The sequence below is a fragment of the Stegostoma tigrinum genome, chromosome 39, assembly GCF_030684315.1.
Source record: "Stegostoma tigrinum isolate sSteTig4 chromosome 39, sSteTig4.hap1, whole genome shotgun sequence".
Taxonomy (NCBI): domain Eukaryota; kingdom Metazoa; phylum Chordata; class Chondrichthyes; order Orectolobiformes; family Stegostomatidae; genus Stegostoma; species Stegostoma tigrinum.
Genome location: NC_081392.1, coordinates 3672553 through 3687203, shown reverse-complemented (window position 1 = coordinate 3687203; position 14651 = coordinate 3672553). Strand labels below are relative to the sequence as shown.

Sequence of the window (14651 nt, the reverse complement as noted above, 5' to 3'; positions counted from 1 at the left end):
TTACTCAGGTTATAATTTCTGCTGAAATTTTCTGACCATATTCCTATCTCTTCCTGTCAGGCTTTGGTTATCATTCGCCTCTTCTCTACCTCACACCTCTGCTCTCCCCTTTCTTTTTGAGATTTAAAAACTTTTTTTTAATCAACCTGTTCAGAGATGTTATCACATACCACTGGAGCAGCTGGGACTTGAACCTGGGCCTCCTGGTCCAGGAGTAGGTACACTACCATTGCACTAAGAAACAGGCTTCTTCTTTTTGATTTTTTAAAACTTCCCTTTAATTGAAGTCTACTTCTACTTATCAGTTTAAATCTCCAACTTTAATCCCAGTTATATGATTTGCCAGGGCATTGGTCCCAGTAGTAGTCAAGCAAAGGACTCTTGAATCTCACGTAAAATCAGAAATTGCTGCAGAATCTTACCAGGTTTGGCAGCATCTCTGGAGTGAAAGCAGAGTCAATGTTTCGCATCAGTGACCCTTCTTCAGAACTGTAGGACGCTGTCAAAAGATGTTATATACGTTGTAGATGGATTGGTGGTGTGAGTGTGTGTATGTGACAGGTGTAAATGAAGACAATTACAGAATAAAAGCATGGATAATGGTAAGCCATGGAGAAAGATAAGTGGATAAAATGGATCATTAGTTGGGGATAATGTACTAAGAGTAGCCCACGTCATGACAGGACCTAGGGCCTGGAGCTGTGTGGGTGGGTAAAGAACATAGAAGAAGATGTCAGGTTCTAAAGTTATTGAACTCGAAAAGGCTGCAGGATTCCCAAGTGGAAAGTGAAATGCTGTTCTATCAGCTTGTACTGGACCTTGCTAGAACACTGCAGCAGGCCTGAGACAGGAATGTTGGCCAAATGTTAGATGTTCTACAAAGCAGCTACCTAGTCTGCGTTTCATCGCCCCCATCGTAGAGGAGGTCACATTGGAAGCAGTGAATAAAGTACAGGTAAATCGTTGCTTCTTCTGGGAAGTGTCTCTGGAGCACGGGCAGGTGTTGCACCTTCTGCTATTCAATAGGAAGGTGCCATGCGGCCACGGAGTCATGTTGGGATTGAAGTCAGAGTGGTTCAGGTATCCTGGACAGAATGGTCTCTGCAGCATGCTGACAAGATAGTTGGGGGAAATAGGTCTACTGGTGGCATCCTGATGGAGGTTGTGGAAATGGTGCCTTATGATCCTTTGGATGCAGATATTGGTGGAATGGAAAGTGAAAACAATGTGGACCCTATCAGTGTTGTGCGAGGGAACAGAAAGGGTAAAGGCAAAGACTGGGAAATGGTTGGATGGAGCTGATGGTCCTATCAACCACAGTGGCAGGTATCCCAGTTGACGAAAATGGCAGATATTTCTGAAGTCCTCCTGCAAAAGTTGTCATCGTCAGAACAGATGCGATGGAGATGGAGAACCCAAGAGAATGGAATAGAGTTTTTCCAGCAAGCAGGATGTGAGGATGTATAGTGGGATGTATACTGTGGGAATTTTTGGGTTTGTAGTGGATACGGGTGGTCAGCTTGTTCCAGAGATGGAAACCAAAATGTCAAGGAAAAGAATGGAGGAGTCAGAGATGAACTGTGTGAAGGGAGAGCAGATTGGAAATTGGAACTGAAATTGATAAATGTTTCCAATTCCAAAGGAGAGAGGGAAATAGCAACGATGATGTCATCATTGTACCATTCAAGGAGTTTTAGAGATGGACCTGAGTAGGACTGAAATGAGCAATGTTCCACAAACCTCACAAAATGACAGGCATAATTTTGAGATACATGTGGATACCCATGGCCACACCTTTGAATCAAGGCAAGTGAGAGGACTTAAGATTAGATTCCCTACAGTGTGGAAACAGGCCCTTTGGCCCAACAAGTCCACACTGCCCCTTGAAGCATCCCACTCAGACCTATCCTCCTATAACCCACACACCCCTGAACACTACAGGCAATTTAGCATGGCCAATCCACCTAACCTGCACATCTTTGGACTGTGGGAGGAAAACAGAGCACCCAGAGGAAACGCATGCTGACATGGGGAGAATCTGCAAGCTCCACACAGACAGTCGCCCGAGGTGGGAATTGAACCCGGGTCCCTGGTGCTGTGAGGCTGCGGTGCTAACCACTGAGCCACCGTGCTGTCCCTTTTTAAGTGATTTGACAATGGGTCTGAATCTGGGTTCTTCTAATCCAATACTGAGACGTTCACCAGCATGAAGTAAGTTGATTAGCTTTAAGTCCCTTTGCTGTGGAGAAGTTGTTCAAAGTGTGGACGAGCTCAGCCAGGCACAGGAGCATGGTGGTGGATGGTGATGGTTCAGGCCTGGAAGGAGTTTGGAGCCCTGAGACCATCCTGATGGGGGATGGGCGTGTAAAGGGATTGCAAGTCCATGGTGAAGAAGAGGTGGTGGCTAGCACCCATGAACTGGAAATTTTGAATATGTAAAGCATCAGAAGAATTACAGATGTAACTGGGAAGGAACTGGACAAGGTCAGAAAACATTGAGTCAAAGTACGAAGAGATACGTTCTATGGGGCAGGAAAAGGCAGAAACAATGTGTCTGCCTGGGTAGTCCTGTTTGTGGATTTTGGGAAGAAGGTAGAAGAAGGCTGTATGGGGATGGGTGACTATGAGCTTGGAGGCTGTGATGGGGAGATCCCAACATAAAATGAGGTTAGAGGCCGCTGTGGTCACAATATGTGTCCTTATGTTGGATGGTGGATCATGGAACATGGGAAGATAGGAAAGGTGGCCATGAGCTGGTGCTAAGCCTCTGCAATGTAGAGGTCAGTACACCAGACAACAAGGTCTCCTGTTGAATGACAGCAGGAGCAGGGTGGTGTCTCTCAGTTAATAACATCATATGCAAAGATGGGGTCACTGGATGATAGATAGCAGGAGTCATGCGAGTCTTTTGGTGATTGATTTAATTTACTACTGTAACCTGCACCAAAGTACAGCGAAAAGTGTTGTCTTAAGTGCTTTAACAGGCAATTCATACTTGATACTGTGCATCAGGGTAACAGAAGAGATTGCAGGGAAAAAAAGATTAGAGCTGCTGAGAGGTGCAAACAGAGATCAAATGAACATTAAAGAGGTCCATTCAAAAGTCTGATAACAGCTGGGAAGAAGCTGTTGAATTTGTTGGTGCGTGTATACAAGCTTTTACATCTTCTGCCAACAGAAGAGGGATGAAGACAGCGTGGGCAGGGTGAGAGGGTTCTTTGATTATACTGGTTGCTTTCCGAGGCAGTGGGAAGTGTAGATGGAGTCAATGGGTGGGAGTGGTTAAAATGATGGACTGGGCTGTGTTCACAACCTTTCATAGTTTCTTGCGGTCTTGAGCAGAGCAGTTGCCATACCATGCAATGATGCATCCAGACAGGATGCTCCCTATGGTGCATCTATAAAAATTGGTAAGAGTCCTTGTGGACATGCCAAATTTCCTTAGCCTCCTGAGGAAGTCAAGATGTTGTTGTGCTTTCTTGACCATCCCTTCAACATGGGGTGGACCCAAAACAGATTGTGGTGATCGTCGCTCCCAGGAACTTGATGCTCTTGACCCTTTCCACCTCAGCACCATCAATGCAGACTGCGGCATAACCCTCCAGTTGGCTTCCTGAAGTCAATGGTCAGCTCCTCCATTTTGTTAACATTGAGGGAGAGGTTGTTGTTTTAACACCTGCACCATCAAGCACATTGGCATCAGGAGCTGGACGGGTCTCCCACTGATTGACAGCAGGGGCAGGATGGGGCCTCCGGAGGCTGACAGCAGGGGCGGGGAGAGGGGGCTCCGGCTGATTGACAGCAGGGGCGGGGAGTGGGGTTTCCGGGTGATTGACAGCAGGGGCGGGGAGAGGGGGGATCCGGCTGATTGACAGCAGGGGCGGGGAGTGGGGTTTCCGGGTGATTGACAGCACGGGCGGGGAGAAGGGGATCCGGCTGATTGACTGCAGGGGCGGGGAGTGGGGTTTCCGGGTGATTGACAGCAGGGGCGGGGAGAGGGGTTTCCGGGTGATTGACAGCAGGGGCGGGGAGAGGGGGATCCGGCTGATTGACAGCAGGGGCGGGGAGTGGGGTTTCCGGGTGATTGACAGCAGGGGCGGGGAGAGGGGTTCCGGGTGATTGACGGCAGGGGCGGGGAAGAGGGGTCACCGGGTGATTGACAGCAGGGGCGGTGAAGAGGGGGTCTCCGGGTGATTGACGGCAGGGGCGGGGAGAGGGGTTTCCGGGTGATTGACGGCAGAGGCAGGGAAGAGGGGTCTCCGGGTGATTGACGGCAGGGGCGGGGAAGAGGGGTCTCCGGGTGACTGACGGCAGGGGCGGGGAAGAGGGGGTCTCCGGGTGATTGACGGCAGGGGCGGGGAAGAGGGGTCTCCGGGTGATTGACGGCAGGGGCGGGGAAGAGGGGTCCTCCGCGGTGACTGACGGCAGGGGCGGGGAAGAGGGGTCTCCGGGTGACTGACGGCAGGGGCGGGGAAGAGGGGTCTCCGGGTGATTGACAGCAGGGGCGGGGAAGAGGAGCAGCTCGGGGCGTCCGCCTGAGGAGCGGCTCCGCTCGGGGCCCTGCGATGCGGGGATTCGGAGTTTGATGAAAAAGCCCGGAGAACACAAACGGCCCGGGGAAGGAGGGCGGGGAGCCAGGCCTGGCCAGATCCTCGGGCCCCCGCAGGCTCATCCCGCAGCTGATTGTGACCCAGGACGAGTCGCTGCTGCTGGGCTCCGGTCCCGAGCGGGCGGCCGACGATCAGCCGGACGAAGAGTGCCGGTCTTCGGACAGCGGCTGTGGCGGCTCCCCAGTTCCCTCGCTGTTGCTTCGTAAACTGTCGGGCTCATCGTTATCCTCCGCTGGACACTCGTCTTCTTTCGAGGAATCCGAGGATGATTTCAGCCCTTCCAGCGATGCCGAGACCTCAACAACAACGACTGGGCCTGGGCCTGGGCCTGGGCCTGGGCCTGGAGGACAGCCTCGGGGTGAGTGATTGGGGCCTGAAGGGGGAAAATTTTGGTGGCACAAGTAGTCCGGCCTGCGGTGTTGATTCAGCACACCTTCATCCCCCCCCGACCTCGTCGACCCCCCCCGACCTCGTCGACCCCCCCCCCCCCCCCCGGACTCCCTCTCCCCCGGACTCCCTCTCCCCCACGCCCCGGACTCCCTCTCCCCCACGCCCCGGACTCCCTCTCCCTCACGCCCCGGACTCCCTCTCCCTCTCCCCCCCCCGACTCCCTCTCCCCCCCCCGACTCCCTCTCCCCCCCCCGACTCCCTCTCCCCCCCCCGACTCCCTCTCCCCCCCCCCCCGACTCCCCCCTCCCCCCCCCCCCCGGACTCCCCCCTCCCCCCCCCCCCGGACTCCATCCCCCCCCCCGGACTCCATCCCCCCCCCCGGACTCCATCCCCCCCCCGGACTCCATCCCCCCCCCCCGACTCCCTCTCTCCCCCCCCCCCCCCCGACTCCCTCTCCCCCCCCCCCCCCCGACTCCCTCTCTCCCCCCCCCCGACTCCCTCTCCCCCCCCCCCCCCCGGACTCCCTCTCCCCCACGCCCCGGACTCCCTCTCCCTCTCCCCCCCCGGACTCCCCTCCCCCCCCCCCCGACTCCCTCTCTCTCCCCCCCCCCCCCCCGACTCCCTCTCTCCCCCCCCCCCGACTCCCTCTCTTCCCCCCCCCCGACTCCCTCTCTTCCCCCCCCCCCGACTCCCTCTCTTCCCCCCCCCCGACTCCCTCTCTTCCCCCCCCCCGACTCCCTCTCTTCCCCCCCCCCCGACTCCCTCTCTTCCCCCCCCCCGACTCCCTCTCTTCCCCCCCCCCCCGACTCCTCTCTTCCCCCCCCCCGACTCCCTCTCTCTCCCCCCCCCGACTCCCTCTCTCTCCCCCCCCCGACTCCTCTCTCCCCCCCCCCGACTCCCTCTCTCCCCCCCCCGACTCCCTCTCTCCCCCCCCCCCGACTCCCTCTCTCCCCCCCCCGACTCCCTCTCTCCCCCCCCCGACTCCCTCTCCCCCCCCCGACTCCCTCTCTCCCCCCCCCGACTCCCTCTCTCCCCCCCCCGACTCCCTCTCTCCCCCCCCCCGACTCCCTCTCTCCCCCCCCCCCGACTCCCTCTCTCCCCCCCCCCCCGACTCCTCTCTCCCCCCCCCCGACTCCCTCTCTCCCCCCCCCCCGACTCCCTCTCTCCCCCCCCCCGACTCCCTCTCTCCCCCCCCCCGACTCCCTCTCTCCCCCCCCCCCGACTCCCTCTCTCCCCCCCCCCGACTCCCTCTCTCCCCCCCCCCCGACTCCCTCTCTCCCCCCCCCCGACTCCCTCTCTCCCCCCCCCCCGACTCCCTCTCTCCCCCCCCCCCGACTCCCTCTCTCCCCCCCCCCGACTCCCTCTCTCCCCCCCCGACTCCCTCTCTCCCCCCCCCCGACTCCCTCTCTCCCCCCCCCCCGACTCCCTCTCTCCCCCCCCCGACTCCCTCTCTCTCCCCCCCGACTCCCTCTCTCCCCCCCCGACTCCCTCTCTCCCCCCCCCCCGACTCCCTCTCTCCCCCCCCCCCCGACTCCCTCTCCCCCCCCCGACTCCCTCTCTCCCCCCCCCGACTCCCTCTCTCCCCCCCCCCCGACTCCCTCTCTCCCCCCCCCGACTCCCTCTCTCCCCCCCCCCGACTCCCTCTCTCCCCCCCCCCCGACTCCCTCTCTCCCCCCCCCCCGACTCCCTCTCCCCCCCCCCGACTCCCTCTCCCCCCCCCCGACTCCCTCTCCCCCCCCCGACTCCCTCTCCCCCCCCCCCCCCCGACTCCCTCTCTCTCCCCCCCCCCCGACTCCCTCTCTCTCCCCCCCCCCCCGACTCCCTCTCTCTCCCCCCCCCCCGACTCCCTCTCTCTCCCCCCCCCCCCGACTCCCTCTCTCTCCCCCCCCCCCGACTCCCTCTCTCTCCCCCCCCCCCCCGACTCCCTCTCCCCCCCCCCCCCCGACTCCCTCCCCCCCCCCGGACTCCCTCTCCCCCCCCCGGACTCCCTCCCCCTCTCTCCCCCCCCCCCCCCCCCCGGACTCTTCCCCCCCTCCCCCCCGGACTCCCTCCCTCCCCCCCCCCCCGGAGCCCCCCCGGATCCCCCCCACCGCCCCCCCCCACCCCCCCCCACCACGCCCCCCCCACCACGCCCCCCCCCCCCCCCCCCGGACTCCCTCCCCCCCCCCCCCCCCCCCCCGGACTCCCTCTCTCCCCCCCCCCCCCCCCCCCGGACTCCCTCTTCTCCCCCCCCCCCCCCCCGGACTCCCTCTCTCTCCCCCCCCCCCCCCCCGGACTCCCTCTCCCCGCCCCCCCCCCCAGGCCCTGGTCGAGCCCCGGCCCTCCCAAGCCCTGGTCGAGGAGCTTCCCCCCTGATCTCATCGAGCCCCCCCCCCCCCGCCCTGGTCGAAGCCCGCTTGCCCGCCCGCCTGCCCTGTTGAGGACCCCCCTGCCCGCTTCGTCGGCCCCCACCCCACCTCTTTTTCTCTTCCCACTACCTCTTTCTGATGCCAATCAATCTGGGCTAAAGAGCAGGGTGGGTGTTTGTGTTTATGTATGTGCAGCTGGTGACGTGGCAGCACCAGCATTGGAACAGGTGTGTGTTGGGGGAGGGAGTTCACCTGTGCAGGCTGGGAGCCATTTATGTGATATGCCCTGCGTTGGGCGAGTTCATGCACCCAGGGTAAGGGTGGTGTGGACTGATGTGACTCCAGTGGGGAGTGAGGAATTCAGGTGGTTTGTGGGTGTGCAAGAGGCAGAGGGGTTAATACAGTATATGCGTATCTGGGGAGTGGAGGATTTGACACTTCTGTAGCGCTAAGGGAAGCGGGACTTGTACCTAGAGCTATAGTGAGAGGATTGGGTTGTGTAGTCTAGGGAGTGCTTTCCCTGCAGAAAACCGTGGGGTAGACACTTGCCGCTTACGTGGAAGGTGTTCTCTGTCAGACTGATCAAGTTGATGGTGTGTACCGTACAAATGTTTTGGGTGTGGGCTAGACTGAAATAGCTCTTTGCCTGTTCTGTTATTTTTTGTTTCATTCGTTTTCCAGCAGTTTGCTGCATTCATTTGCTATTTGGGTTATCATGTCCCGACAGAGAAACTGTCATGAGGACTGTTTTCTGTTGAAACGCAAACTGCATTTAGATTCTGTGCAGCAGATAACCTTTGTTACTCCAGAATTTATTTAAATTACGAATAGAGCTGGAAGCCAACATCCTCTTGCTTTAGTGGTTGTTCTCTTGTTGATTTTAAGAAAAGGAGTTATTCTTGTTTTGGGTGTTTGCAGCTGTTCTGTTCGATCCACTATTTCTGATGTGTTAATTATGTGCAGATAGACTGCCCGTATCGTGATTGAATGGTGGATGCTGTTTCTTTAGTCAAACTTTATGCTGTACAGGTATGGTGGTTTTCAGATAACGTGATTTTCTGTGGCAGTTTTTGATCGCACAAGATCGCAACTACCGCGTTATAGGAGAAATACCTGTGATCTTTTCTCTGAAGGTTGAGAGTCTGAATGTCCCAGAGAGCGGTGGAGGCTGACATTTAACTGTACTTAAGGCCGAGTCAGATTAGATTTTGATTGAGGGAATTGAGGATTATTGGGGAGATAGAGACAGACATGAAAAGGAGCTTGAGGCCAAAAGGACATCAGGTACAATTTTATTGAATGGTGGAGGAGGCTTGAGGGCCCACTCCTGCTCTTGATAATAGAATCACAGAGTTACACAGCATGGAAACAGACCTTCGGTCCAACTCATCCGTGCCGGCCGGATATCTTAAATGAATCTAGTTCCATTTGCCAGAATTTAGCCCAAATCCTTCCAAACCATTCCTATTCACGTAGATGCTTTTTAAATGTTATGATTGTACTCCCCTTCACCATCATCTCTGGCAGCTTATTCCACCCTCTGTATGAAAAAGTAGGCCCTTAGATCCCTTTTGAATCTTGCCCTGTGAAACGTAGATCTATGCCTTGTAGTTCTGGTCCCCCTTACCCTGGGAAAAAGACTTTGGCTACTCACCCTATCCCTGCCCTTCATTATTTTAAAAACTTCTGTTAGGTCAGCTGTCAGCCTCCAACACTTCTAGGAGGTCCCAACCTATTCAGCCTCTCCTTAGAGCTCAAGCCGTTCAATCCCAGGAACATCTTGTAAATCTTCTCTCTGAATCTTTTTAGAGAAATCTTATGAGCTTGTGACCTTCTTGGTCAGCTTCCAATTGTTTTCTTGGTTTATTGTTGTTGCAAATATTTAGGTGCAGTGAAAAGTTTCATTTTGTGAGCAGCACAGGCAGATGATAGCAAACAAGGATTTAGAGACCACAGGGTATGTAGACAAAGCAAGATGTACAAGGTTAGGACTGCACAGTCAACAAAGCAAGGTCAACATTAGGTTTGAAATCAGAGAGGTCCATTTAGCAGGGAAGAAGCTGTTCTTGAACCTGTTGGTGCGTGAGTTCAAGTTTCTATATATTCTGCCTGACGGAAGAGGTTTGAAAAGAGTATTACTGGGGTGGGAGGGGTCTTTGGCAGCTTTTCTAGGGCAACAAAAAGTGTAAATGGAGTCCATGGAGGAGGTTGGCTTTCCTGATGGCCTGGGCTGTGCGCACAACTTTTCGTAGTTTGTTACGGTCCTGGCCAGAGTAGTTGCTGTACCAAGCTGTTATGCACACAGTATCCATCTGTAAAAGTTGGTGTGGGTCCTTATAGACATGCTGTGTTTCATAAGTCTTCTAATGAAGAAAAGGTGCTGTTGTGCCGCCTCGACCATCGCAGCAACATGGGAGGTCCGCAGCAGATTGTAGGTAACTGTCACTCCGAGGAACTTGACTGAGCCATAGTTTTCGTGTAGACGGGGTCGTGTCCTCTTCCTTTCTTCCGGAAGTAAATGATCCATTTGTTTGTTTTGCTGACATTTGCAGAGATTGTTATCACTGCAGCATGACACAAAGCTCTCTGTCTCCTTGATACTTGTTTTGGGTCACCTTGTCTGATACTGTGGGATTCATCAGTTCGTGAGCAGTAGCCTGGCACACTATTGGATTTCCTTAGCTGTGGAAGTGAAAGGCAATTGCAGGAATCCAGCTGAGGTGAATGACCAAAGACGGACTGCAAATTGAAATAGGCTCTGGGGTTACATGAAGCGTCTTCAAGAGTTTCAGGTCTGTTTTCCCCTTTTCACCCTCCGTAAACCTAAAGTTAATTCCAGCTTTTGTTATCTTCCTCTCTACTCCCAACCAGCCCTGTTGATTCTCCCCCACCCCAAGTTGACTGATCTGTTGGCTGCTAACACAAAAACACCTTGATTTTAAAATTCTTGGTCTTTTCAGGCCAATCCATTGCCCCCCCACGTCCCCATCTCTAACTTGCTGCAGCCCTATGACCCTTGAAGATCTATGCATTCCTTTAATTTTGGCCTCTCAAACATCCCTACTTTTAATTGTTTCAGACAATGATGATCATGCCTTTAGTATTGCACTCACATAACTGAACAATATCTAGTAACCTCGCACGCACACGCACACGTGCGCAGGCACCACACTCAATTCATAAAGAACTACTTGTACCTTACGTACCTGGATCCTAAGCTTAGGAAGTCCCTCCCTAAACTGCTCTGCCCCCATTTATTTTCCCTACTTATGAGATCCTTAACACTTCCTTTTTGGCGATAATGGGAACTGCAGATGCTGGAGAATCCAAGATAACAAAGTGTGGAGCTGGATGAACACAGCAGGCCAAGCAGCATTTCAGGAGCACAAAAGCTGACGTTTCGGGCCTAGACCCTTCATCAGCTCTCTGATGAAGGGTCTAGGTCCGAAATGTCAGCTTTGTGCTCCTGAGATGCTGCTTGGCCTGCTGTGTTCATCCAGCTCCACACTTTGTTACCTTCCTTTTTGGCCATGGTTTTAGTCATCTACACTAATATCTTGTCTGAATCAGTGTCCACCCTGTTTGTTTACATTCCTGTGAAACCCCTTGCACTGTTGCGAATGCATGTAGTCTCGAGTTACTCAGTTGATAACTCTCTCAATGCAGTCCAAAGGTGGAAGTTGAAGTTCTGCTCTTCAAGCCTTTGCGTAATCTAAGTTGACTCGTCAGTGTTGAAGGCATAGGCTTTAACCTTATGATAACGCAACACTGTTAAAGCAGGGTGCAGCAGTGCTGTCAGGCCAAGATTGATAACTATCCTCAAACTGACGTAAAAAAAATCCTCAGTTAATCTCATCGTTGTGACTTTGCAATGCTTGTGGGAGCTTACTGTCTACAATGACAGCAGTGATCACATTTGTAATGTATTACACTTATTGCAGTGTGTTCTGGAATCAAGGATGTGAAACTCTGTCTTTTGGTACCAACTCGTGTTGGGAGATCTGATTCCGTGTTATGCTGTGCTATGCTATGCTATGCTATGTCTGTCTTGTGCCAACCTGTCCCATCCTCACCCTAACTCATCTGAAATCGCCCTGTGTCCACCACCACCCATATAGCCCTTTGCAATCTTTATTCCTGCTGCCCTCCACTTGGCCCCGTGGAAATTCTCCAGCTTTTCAGCTCTGATCACATGGCTAAAATACTGACATTTTCTTTTGCTGGAAGTCAGGCTTTAGAGTTTCTAATGCTCTTGCAACTTCATTTGTCTTATAGTCTTTATTTGGAAGTTTAGGCGCATCTAAGTGCAATTCAGAGGTTTCTATAGGTCTGTAATTATTATCCATGTTTCAGAGACATAAAGGCGAGTGAAAGAAAATACCATCTTTGGGAATTTTTAATTTCTTGTTACAAGCTTGCATGTTATTGTTCACGCATCCCTCATCTTTACAAAATTCCTTCAGGCTGTTGCGAGCCTGTTCCTAATGTGTTCCTTCTAATGACTGTTGTTTTTGTGTTTAATCTAATTTATTTTTTTCAAAGCTATTTTGCAGGGCCGGAAGGATATGATCAGCACAATCTTGATAGTGCCTGAGACAAAACCATCTGTGTCTGTTCTAACTAAATTGTGAGATTACAAAGATTTCGGGATGTGTCAATAATGGCATCCAAATCGCATTTGAGAGCATTGGTTCTCGAAATTTGATTCCTATAATTCCTTGGTAAATAAGGGGTTAGCCTAAGTTGTGGTTATAGGTTTTAAAAACAAGCCTGAGTGAAAGAAATAAAACTGAACAAAATGGCTGTTTGAATATTTTACTCAAGGTAGCAGTGTTCTTGATGAGCTCAGTTTCTCTCAGTGGAGTACATAATGCCACCACCTTTATTGCTTGTGCATACTTTGTAATCATAATCATAATCACTCGGCTGATCGAGGAATATCTATGGAGGAAGGAAGAATTAGCCTTTCAGGCTGATGATTGTTGCTGTGATTAACTCTGCATCTGTGGCTGAGTGTATGGTTTTATGAAAGTCCAGCGTCTGTCTGTGTTGGCCGTCAGATGTTTTGTTGTGATGTAGTTGCTGTGATTAAACACTACTCAACGTCAGCAGCGTTGTAACCGATAACCCTCTGGCACTGTTATTGAAATAAATTGTATACCTGAGACAGAGACTCCCAAAAGAATTTTGTTGAACTGACTGGTCTCAGTAAAGAAACTTCCCTTTTATCCCTTTATCGTGGGATGACAAAGCAGTAAACTGAATTATTTTAAGATTGAGTAATTTGTAAGTTTGTCAATACTGGGATGAAGTGATTGAATTGTCACTACTTTAATGCCCACTAAACTAAGGATGACTGACAGGAATTGTTTGTTTTGGCAACAGTGATTGTTATTTAGTCAAGTGTTCTGAGCATGTGACAGCCCTGAGAGAGATTGCCCATGGTTTGGTAATTCATAAAAGCTGAACGTACCATTCTCATACTACAATACATCAAAATTGCATTCCAGAAAGAGCCCATCTTCTATTACCAAGCTGTCTTGGTCCATATCCCCAACAGAAGAATATTATTAAACTGGAGACTGTTCAGAAAAGATTTACCAGAATGTTGCCAGGAATGGAGATTTTGAGATAAGAAACTAGATTGGAAAGGCTGGGACTTCTTTCACTGAAGTGTAGGAGGTTTAAGTAAGGTTGACCTTTATAGAGGTTTGTGAAATCATTAGGGGCACAGATTAGGTAAATAGCCTTAGAGTGGGGGATTTCAAAACTAGGGGGCATATTTTTAAGGTGAGAGAAGAAAGATTTAAAAACTTGAGGAGCGACCTTTCTCCACTCTGGAATTCACAGAGAAAGTGGTGGATGCAGGTATAGTTAAAACATTTAAAACACATTTGGATAATTACATGAATAGGAAAGGTTTGGAGGGATATGGGGCAGTCACAGGCAGGTTGGGAACATGGTTGATGTGGACTGTTGGATTGAAGGGTCTGTTTCCATGCTGTATTATTTTATGATCTGACCAGTTTCTTCCCTTCAAACCAACGTGCTATCCATCCCCCACCTCCTTGTCTACACCAATTATCTCTGTGACTCCATGTCAATGATTTGCTCAAAGTCCATGGACGTCACATCTATAGTCATTGTGTTCGATTTTTATTGGATTCCTGTGTATTTGCTAAGAACAAACTTGTTTTCAGAGATCAATACTGGACTACTTTGTATCATTTTAGACACTTAATCACGTAATTTATAATTCAAGTTACAAAATGGCTTTCTGTTGTTGAAGTGAGACTCGCCTGGCCTAACTCTGTTTTCGTTATTAACACTGAGAATTACAGTCCAAAACTTAAAACATACCTATTTTCAGTGGTTCTATTGGACAAAAACATTAAGTCATTTCAGTGTTGCAGCTCCTCATAATCTAAGAGCTCCATTTTTTTGGTGGCAGGAACAACTGTTTACCTCTGGTAATCTGTCAAAATTCTTTCAGCCATAGTACTCTGAACTGGAAACTGTAGAACAAGTTGAATTTTACACCTAACCAAGAGTTCATTCTGAGCACCAAGTATATTGAAATTGTACTGAGGCATCTCACAGTGAAACATCATTATAGGAAGAAGAATTTATCTATACTGCAATTTCCACTCTGGAATGTTTTGCCTTAGGCTGTAGACCGAATGTGAAATTTATATTGCAAATAATAAGGTTATTAAATCATGTTGAGGTACGTGTATGGAAACAAGCTGGATTTTTTTGCAACTTCTGCAATTAAAGTTTAAAAATACATTTTAAAAATTCATTACAAAACATTTAAATATTTTGAAGTATGTTTTTGGAGGAATGTTTTTTTTTTGAAAGAAAACTTTGTTAATACCTCATTCAGGCACACTAAATGGATGATCAGCTTAAGGAGCATGTAGTTTGTTAGTAATTAAATTTACCTTCTGAACGCCGCTGAATTGGGCATAGGGCTCTGGTTTCGACAAAACACTGACTGCAGTTTACTTTTTGCATTATTCTTTTTCTGGTTTATTTAATGATAATCTACCACATTCTTCATTTGTGTGACACCCTGACCTTGTTAAACCAGCCATTGGGTCTCACAGGCAAATGCGTGTAGTGGCCCAAGTGTGCTACATGATGGGGAACTATATACTGGCCTATCTCTAATCTTCTGACTTCAGTTTTGTTCAATAGAACTGGGAATAGAATATTTCACACTACTTGTATTTCTTCTCAAACTTCCCTCGGCCTTCTTTCTTTTGCCTCTGATCCCAACCTTTAGGTAACTAACTTCTCT

The 14651-nt window shown here is 51.1% G+C and overlaps 1 protein-coding gene across 1 annotated transcript in view; it reads left to right on the top strand.

Annotated features, from left to right (window-relative positions):
- Positions 1 to 1035: 1035 nt before the first annotated feature.
- Positions 1036 to 14651, top strand: part of LOC125447819 (inositol-trisphosphate 3-kinase A-like) — an 80343-nt gene continuing 66727 nt past the window's right edge. Inside the window, exons 1-3 of the mRNA XM_059640903.1 lie at positions 1036 to 1264; positions 3842 to 4115; positions 4595 to 4968. Of these exons, the coding sequence (XP_059496886.1) occupies positions 1036 to 1264; positions 3842 to 4115; positions 4595 to 4968 (877 nt within the window). The remainder of the gene's footprint in view (positions 1265 to 3841; positions 4116 to 4594; positions 4969 to 14651) is intronic.